Source organism: Pseudophryne corroboree, chromosome 10 (genome assembly GCF_028390025.1).
Source record: "Pseudophryne corroboree isolate aPseCor3 chromosome 10, aPseCor3.hap2, whole genome shotgun sequence".
Classification (NCBI taxonomy): Eukaryota; Metazoa; Chordata; class Amphibia; order Anura; family Myobatrachidae; genus Pseudophryne; species Pseudophryne corroboree.
Genome location: NC_086453.1, coordinates 263693500 through 263703178, shown reverse-complemented (window position 1 = coordinate 263703178; position 9679 = coordinate 263693500). Strand labels below are relative to the sequence as shown.

At 39.7% G+C, this 9679-nt stretch overlaps 1 protein-coding gene across 1 annotated transcript in view; it reads right to left on the bottom strand.

The window, feature by feature from the left end:
* The window catches only part of LOC134966468 (uncharacterized), a 29399-nt gene extending 20246 nt beyond the window's left edge, over positions 1-9153 (bottom strand). The window contains exon 1 of the mRNA XM_063943230.1: positions 9121-9153. Within this exon, the coding sequence (XP_063799300.1) occupies positions 9121-9138 (18 nt within the window). The 5' untranslated portion in view covers positions 9139-9153. The remainder of the gene's footprint in view (positions 1-9120) is intronic.
* Between the last annotated feature and the right edge of the window lie 526 nt (positions 9154-9679).

Here is a 9679-nt window from a genome sequence, read left to right as displayed (position 1 = left end):
AAATCAGACACCACCTCACATGTAACAGCACATACGTGGTATATCAAATTATCTGTCCTTGCGGACTGTCTTATATTGGGAAAACCCAATGCAAGTTTAAAGAAAGAATGTTGGCACACAGGTCGGCAATTAGAGCAGCCATTAACAGCGGTAAAAGCGAACAGCCTGTGGCCCGACACTTCTTTTTGAATAAACACAGTATTGCAAGTTTAAAGTATAGAATGATCGACCACATCCCACCTCTACGTAGGGGTGGCGATCGTAACCGACTGCTACTCAAACGTGAGACAGAATGGATACATAGACTCGATACAGTTAGTCCTCGTGGACTGAATGAAACAATCACATGGTCTATGTACCTATGATTTCTTGTGAAAATATTTGTCTCTCATTATGATGCACATTGATTATATTATTGTTTATTTTTATTTTTATTTTTATTAGCTATATCTTATTGGCATTAATTACGTAGGATTAAATTCTGCCTTTTGACCAATCATATGGTCTATATATTCACGAATGTCTATGTAAACACCTTTTTTGGTTGTTTTGTAACATCTTTTTGATTGAATATCCTGTTATTTTTACCTGCATTAATCATGCACTGATACACTTTGCATAATAGATTACAATACGCCATCCTGTTGTTTTATTTTCCAGCGGTAATGTTGTGTATACTTGGTTGTCATGGTGATGGTGATGTCACAAGCATGTGCCGTACAGCTGATGTGCGGATATGCTAATGTGGGTATCTCTGACGTGGACTGCGACTCGCTTCCGGTCCGGCGGCGGCCGTGGACACGCGTCAGACACTGCCTGCTGTTCACTGGGTGAGTTAGCAATTTAAGGTAAGATATTGTTTGTTTGTTTTTTATCCTGAAGACGGTAATAAACCGAAACGTTGACATGCAACTATCTTGAATTTATCATTTTTTCCTGAGTGCCGCACCTGTTTGCTTGTATACATTGCTGGTTTACCAGCATGTGAGGGCACCTGGATAAGTTATATGGATAAGGATTCTGTGAGTGCCAGTTACCACGCAGTGATATTTAGAAGGAAGCCCAATTACTCTATTGGAAACCTTCTTAACGTGGCACCCTCCGCTTTTTGATGGGACTTGCTATATTGCCCAAATATATGGATTTCGCTCACATTCTGTGATTGTTTTTATCTGGAACACTGTACACATCAGCACTCTGGCATTTATTGCTTTCTCTTAAAACACAGAGAATATCAGTGCAGGATTACCGTGCATGGTAATTGAATATTACACGCAGACATCTGCGATAAGACAGATGGCTGAATTTAACGATGATGTACCTTTCAATCCGGCATTATACCCGATTGGGGACACATTTGGCTTTTCTGATGTAGAGATCGATGGCATATTACAGAAAGATTGCCTCAAAGACAGCCCTGAGGCTACCAGCACCGACATCATTTACAGGGACCTATTACGACTCAAAAAGAAAGAACTTGATTTCTACTATCACTCCATAACCCTGAGTGATTATTACAGATCCAAAAAAATTCTGAGAGGTTTTAGGATAAGGAACTGTCCAACGATCGGCCGATACGATCCTGCCTTCTGTAAAAAATGGACAGGAATATTGAATAAATGTTCTTATGATCTAATCATTTTGGTAATTGACCAATCCAATAAAGAACTAACATCAATTAAGGAGAAGATAGATTCGTTTGAGAAAATTCACCTGTCCACACTTAGTGTCGATACAGATACAGATTGGATGGCGAAACTGGAGAACCAAATCTCCACCTACAAACGTGATCTCATTAAATTCAAAAAGGAGAAAGCCCAGAAAGTTGACAATGATTATGAATACCACAAAGTATATAGGTGGCTTACTGGAGGCAATGATGGCAATAATACAAGACGGAATTTCCAACGCAACCGCCGATATCCGAAATCGACATATGATACGGCTTCTTCACAAGAGCAATCTAGTGATGCCAGTGATTCAAACAAAAAACCTGCTGGGCGACGACAAAAACATTTCATCCCTTTAGCGGTAACCACACGCAGGAAATATGCCACCCAGGCCACAGACCAACAAGACGAGGAGGACAATGCCGCAGACAAAGGACGTGGCAGAAGACCACCAGTACAGCGAAGGAAGTGATCTACAATCTCTCCTCATATGAATTGTCTCAATCAGAACACAGCCTCCTACAAAAAGGACTTTCATATATACCTACATGTCCATTTAACACACATCAGTGGCAAATTGATAAATACAAATTACAGAGGAAACTGAAGCTTAGAGAATTTTTTGGGAACAAAGAATGTGTTCGCGGAAACGATAAATGGGTTATTCCAACACAAATGAAGCAATTTGCAACAAAATCAACTTTTGAACCTGTCTCTTTAAACGCTTCAATCAAAACGTTCATGAGATTACTGGAAGATGATGTATATCAATTGCAAAGAAAGAATGAGGTTCATCACCCTAACCTCACTGGAACGTCATGCTATTAAAACACTATCCTCCAATAAGGATCTCATTATTCGCCCCGCAGATAAAGGCGGGGCAATAGTATTACAAGACCTTTCCGACTATCGAGCTGAAATTTTAAGACAACTCAGTGATTTGGATACTTATGGTAAATTGGACTCTGATCCCAGTATGATTTTCAAAAAAGAACTGGAATATATCATCAGTGAAGCAACAACAGCATCCACTATTACAGAAGAATTGAGGTCTCTACTCATTCCTGAATTTCCTGTTACTCCTGTATTATACAGTCTACCCAAAATCCACAAGGGCATTTCCCCCCCCCCGGGTAGACCAATTATTTCTGCAAGGGGATCATTATCTCAACCATCTGCCACTTTAATTGACGCTATCCTACAACCCCTCATCCAGAGGAATGAACGTTTTCTCCTTGATACCACCAGCTTTTTAAATAAATTATCTGAAGTTGGCCGATTACCAGGTGGAGTTTGGTTAGTGACGGCAGATGTCACTAGCCTTTATACTATTATTCCCCATGATGTTGGAATAATGGCGGTCAGGAGGGTCCTGACATCTAATGATGAATTAACACCAACCTTTGTTGAATTTTTGTTACAGTTATTAGAATTTATTTTGACCAAAAATTATTTTCTGTTTGATGGGGACTTTTATTTACAGAGACTTGGGTGTGCTATGGGTTCTTCAGTAGCCCCAGCATATTCTAATTGTTATATGTTTGACATAGAACAGGATTTATTCTTTTCTCATCAAGAAATATATACCAATGTAATTTGTTATATGCGGTATATAGATGATTTGTTTTTAATTTGGCAAGGTACTGAGGAAATGTTTAGACTATATATCAATCAACATAATGAGTCTGACTGCCCAGTTAAACTTACAGTTGAGATGAGTCAATCACAGATTCACTTTTTGGATGTGCAGATTACACTAACTCCAGAAGGATTGACTACATCTGTGTTTAACAAACCCACTGACCGCAACACTTTTTTACACATTAACAGCAATCACCCACGTGAACTTAAATTCGGTTTACCTTACTCGCAGATGATCAGGACTTGTAGAATTAACTCTGATCCAGATGAAGCGAGTAGGCAACTGGATATATTAATTCAGAAATTTGTTGAACGCGGTTACGAATTTAAGAGCTTATGTATGATCAAAGAGAAAGTCCTTAAAGTAGACAGATCCACCTTATTGCAGAAAAAACCCAAGAGGATATCATCTGACAAATTTCCATTTGTCAGTAGATTCAGTGATCTATCTCCTGAAATCAAAAAGGTCACTAAGAAAAGATGGCCAATTATACAAACTGATAAATCCCTTCATTTGGGACATCAGACAATTATGCCATGCTACACACGGGAGAAGAATCTTAGGGACCTCCTGGTTCGCACTGACATCAGTGACCCAAATAAAGCCACGCATTTTTTAGCTAATAAGAAATGGGGATGTTTTAGATGTACATGTGCTACATGTAGCTTTATGATTCCGGGTGACAAATTCCCACATCCACACTCAGGAAGGATGTACCAAATCAGACACCACCTCACATGTAACAGCACATACGTGGTATATCAAATTATCTGTCCTTGCGGACTGTCTTATATTGGGAAAACCCAATGCAAGTTTAAAGAAAGAATGTCGGCACACAGGTCGGCAATTAGAGCAGCCATTAACAGCGGTAAAAGCGAACAGCCTGTGGCCCGACGCTTCTTTTTGAATAAACACAGTATTGCAAGTTTAAAGTATAGAATGATCGACCACATCCCACCTCTACGTAGGGGTGGCGATCGTAACCGACTGCTACTCAAACGTGAGACAGAATGGATACATAGACTCGATACAGTTAGTCCTCGTGGACTGAATGAAACAATCACATGGTCTATGTACCTATGATTTCTTGTGAAAATATTTGTCTCTCATTATGATGCACATTGATTATATTATTGTTTATTTTTATTTTTATTTTTATTAGCTATATCTTATTGGCATTAATTACGTAGGATTAAATTCTGCCTTTTGACCAATCATATGGTCTATATATTCACGAATGTCTATGTAAACACCTTTTTTGGTTGTTTTGTAACATCTTTTTGATTGAATATCCTGTTATTTTTACCTGCATTAATCATGCACTGATACACTTTGCATAATAGATTACAATACGCCATCCTGTTGTTTTATTTTCCAGCGGTAATGTTGTGTATACTTGGTTGTCATGGTGATGGTGATGTCACAAGCATGTGCCGTACAGCTGATGTGCGGATATGCTAATGTGGGTATCTCTGACGTGGACTGCGACTCGCTTCCGGTCCGGCGGCGGCCGTGGACACGCGTCAGACACTGCCTGCTGTTCACTGGGTGAGTTAGCAATTTAAGGTAAGATATTGTTTGTTTGTTTTTTATCCTGAAGACGGTAATAAACCGAAACGTTGACATGCAACTATCTTGAATTTATCATTTTTTCCTGAGTGCCGCACCTGTTTGCTTGTATACATTGCTGGTTTACCAGCATGTGAGGGCACCTGGATAAGTTATATGGATAAGGATTCTGTGAGTGCCAGTTACCACGCAGTGATATATATACATATATATATATATATGCAGACAGGATAAAGGCGGCACTCAAAGACTTGCACAAATAGCATCCCTGCATCCCTGCACGGATCTATGTGGGATTGCCCCACTTATATTGTATAAATAATATAAGTCCAAGAGTGGTTCTGTAGCAACAGAGTCACAAACACGGCACTGCAGTGCGGTGTTTGTGACTCTGTTGCTACATAACCACCCTTGGACATATATATATATACATATATATATATATATGCAGACAGGATAAAGGCGGCACTCAAAGACTTGCACAAATAGTGAAAGAAGCATCCCTGCACGGATCTATGTGGGATTGCCCCACAGGGAAGGCACCTCAGCAGGTTTATGTATCTGGAGTGCCGGAGCCGAGCGTTTGTATATATATATATATATATATATAAATCCATGTCCGAGTAAACAGACGATACGGCACTCCATCGGTTTTAAATAAACATGAACGTGGTTTGTATCACGCCCTGGCGAAAAGGCCTGAGGGCCTTGAAATGTTGGCTATGGAGCATTGAACCACATTCATGCTTATTTAAGACCGATGGAATGCCACCTCGTCTGTGTACTCGGAAATGGATTTATGTATTTATTTCAGGAAGGCACCCCGGCAGTTGCAGTATTGAACCCTGACTGCCATACTAGTCCCACCCCACTTCCAATCAACTTGGTGCCGGGCGTGACGTGCAGGCAGCTGAATCAAATAAACATTTACAAGAAATGCACGTTATAAACATCACAGTGATCAAAGATATAAAAATCACAAAAGTTACACATACAAACAAATAACACATCTAAATAAAACATGTGAAAAAATGACCAGAATAAAAACCAATGACAAGCACTAGACTTTTAGAACAAATATTTCCTCATATAGCTACAAACAAATGTAGCTACACATCTGACAAGACGGAGTGCCTGTGCTATTTAAATTTATAACCGCTAAATAATCTAAGATACTTCCTTACCTATAGATGGCTTGCAAAATAGCATTCTGTAGGCCCATATATAACCATGTATTAAACAGACAAAAATCTCTTTGTCACAGAAAGCAGTGTAACCCTAGGGATTCATTTAACCCTCGAGGGGAAAGTGTACCTAGCCTTTCAATCCACTGTGTCTCACGCTGTAACAGCAGTTTTTTTCTATCACCTCCTCTACTAAGGACAGGTATATGATCAATCATTCTATATTTAATTGCTGTTATGTTATGTTTAGCAGTTGCATAATGGCGAGCTAAAGGCTGATCACTAGTGCCTTTGAGAATTGCGGCTTTGATGGCTGATCTGTGGAGTGCCATTCTCTCTTTAAATTGGCGCTCCGTCTTCCCCACATATTGTAAAGAGCAAGGGCAAGTGATCACATAGATCACATATTGGCTTGAACAGGTAAGGTGATGCCTAATAAAAAACTTTTTACCAGAATATGGATGATTAAATACCGCGCCTGTTTGTAGAAAACCACACGTAGTGCAGTTCGGGCAGCGAAAACAGCCATGTTTGGGGGATCCCCAAAATGTTGTACCCCATTTTGTATTACCACCCATGCCTGTGATATCCTACGAACCAAAATTTTTTTAAGATTCTTGCCCCTGCGGTAGCAGGGCATCAGTGAGGAGTTAGACAGGTTTAAATCACTGTCGGTCTGAACGAGAGGCCAAAGCTTCTTGGCCGTTTTGGTCACCAGTGGACTTAGGTGAGTATATGTGTTAGGCCACGCAAAAGGTTTAGTGGCCTTAATTGCCTTCTTACTACCAACTAGTAAATTATCAATGGGTACTGCTAAAGCTTTACGTTTCAGCATATCAAGGTTCTTGGGACAATAACCTCTCTCCAAGAATTTTTTATACATTAGATCGACCTGAATCAGAGCTTCAGTTCTATTACTAGAAATACGTAGCACCCTTAAAAATTGACTATAAGGCAAAGAATCTTTTAACGCCTTAGGGTGTGCACTTGAAGCCAACAAAAGATTGTTTCTGTCAGTAGCTTTCGTAAATAATGACGTCTCCAAAACGTCACCCTTTCTTGTGATGGTTACTTCAAGGTAATTCACTGTATCTCTGCTAAGCTGGTAAGTAAATTTAACCGGGCTGTTAGACTGATTATGTTCTTCTATTAAAGCCACAAACTCACATTCCAAACCCTGCCACAAAATGAGCACATCATCTATATAGCGGAAATATGCAAGTATTTTACTAGCAACTGCAGGGTTGGTAAAGAATACATCCTGCTCGATCATAAACATGTAAGAATTTGCTAGCGATGGAGCCACTGAGGACCCCATCGCCACACCGGATGTCTGCAGGTAATATTTCCCATCAAAATAAAAATAATTTTTGGTTAAAATCATTTCTAACAAAGACATAAATAACTCTATATCTGGACCCGCATATTTCACATTGTTAGCCAACAGCAACCTAACAGAAAACAGCCCCTGTTGATGCGGAATACATGTGTATAAATTACATACATCAACAGAAATAAGCAACAAATCAGATGGTAATGAAGGTAACTTTCTCAACGACATAAGCAGTGACGTAGTATCTTTCAGAAATGTAGGTTTAGATTGAATTAAGGGCTGCAAAAAACCATCTAAATACACTGATACCGGCTGGAAGATCGATCCCCGCGCAGATATAATAGGTCTCCCCGGTGGTCTAGTGGGGTGCTTATGCACCTTAGGCAACGTGTATAGAATCGGTTTAATGGGACAGGTAGTCACTAAACAGTTCCTAACTTGGTCAGAAATCAGATTCTCTTTCACGGCATTGTCCAAGACAGAATCCAGTTCTCTCTTGAATATAGCAGTCGGGTCCTGTGTCAACAATTTGTAAGTGTCAGTATCCGACAATTGTCGGTAGATCTCAGCCCGATATGATGAAAGGTCCTGTATGACAATAGAACCACCTTTGTCCAACTGACGGATAATGATGTCATCATAAGAGGAAAGTGCTTTTAAAGCCAATTTTTCTTTTTATGCAGATTCCAATAATTAGGTTTAAACGCTCCTGGATTGCTCATTACCTCATGGTTGAGTAACCTGGTGAATGTCTTTAAAGATGGATTATTACTGATAGGATCAAATCTGGAGCGTGTTCTAAATGCCATAAGATGGGGTGGTAATATATTTACTTCAGATGATGGAGCCATTTTACCAAAGTGTTCTTTAAGTTTGATATTTCTGTTAAGTTTAAACAGATCAACCTTCCATTGCAAATTGTCAAAAGGAGTAGTGGGGACGAAGGATAAACCTTTCTGTAGAACGTTCATTTCATCTTCAGAAAATGAACGTGACGATAAATTAAAGATTAAGTCCTGCGTTTGACCGGTGGCTTTTTGTTGTTTGTTTTTCCCCTGCCGCGTGTTTTGCCTGCCGTGGCGGGTGTATCCCCGTTTGGGTTCTGAAGTTGAGCTCGCGTCTGCATCCCTAAAGGGAGACGTCTGGAAAAAGCACCTTCATTGTAGGAATCACTGTCACTGCCTGTCGTGGCTAGATCTGACTGGAATTTATTACCCCTTTTGGTGAAGCGTTTTCTAAAATGTGGTTTGCTTCGCTCATCACCATAGGATCCTGTTAGCCAACCATAAACCCTCTGATGATCATATTCTAAATCAACTTTGACCCGTTTCTCCTTTTTATATTTAATAAGATCTTGTTTATAATTCTCAACATCTTTTTCTAATTTATTAATCCAATCACCATCCTTATCACCAGAAAGTTTCTCTAAATGTACCTCTTCAAAGATTTTAATTTTACTTTTAGCCAATTCCATCTCCCGTCTAGCTTCTTCAATGACTAAAAGTAAAAGGTCAAAAGAACATTTGTTCAAAATTGATGTCCATTTAATACAAAAATCTGGGTCATATCTTCCAATAGTGGGAACGTTTTTAATTCTAAAGCCCCGTGGAATGCGTTTGTCACGGTAATAATTGGAAAGTGTTAAACCGTGAAAGAAAAAGTCTAATTCACGTTTTTTCAGTTTGAAAAGGTCTCTATAAAGATCTTGTGAATTGACTTTACCTGTATGAACTTCACCATTATCAGTGAAAAGGATATTCTCCGCTTCCGATTCTGAAAAGCTGAACAGCTTACCGGGTGTTAGTACTACACGCTGATGAACAGCTTCAGGTTTCTCTGGTTTGTTGCTAGACATTATCCCTGTATCATAAAACAAGCCAGGTAGGAATTAAGGCATAAGCATCCTTTAAGTTGCACAGGTCAGTGTAGAACAATTCCAAAAGTGCAAAAGTGCTTAATCACTGTGATTAGTGCAGGTGTCTCTGTTCCCCCACAATAAAAGCGTGAAGTGAGAATGTAGGTAAATACTAAAAGATGCAGTTCACTGAGCCTTGATATGACAGGCAATATGGGAATCGGTGCCTTGATCAATAAACTTCTCCCATACTCACGATCCTGAGATATTGGCGAGAAAGTTCCATATACATCCACCAGATCCGGCACTCTTGTTGTCCCAGAACAAAGACTTGCCAGGTGCCCTCCGTGACGGCCGTATTGCAGCGGCCCACAATATCCTCTCACCACTCGGCGGCACACTGGACGAATAAATTAGAGACTACAA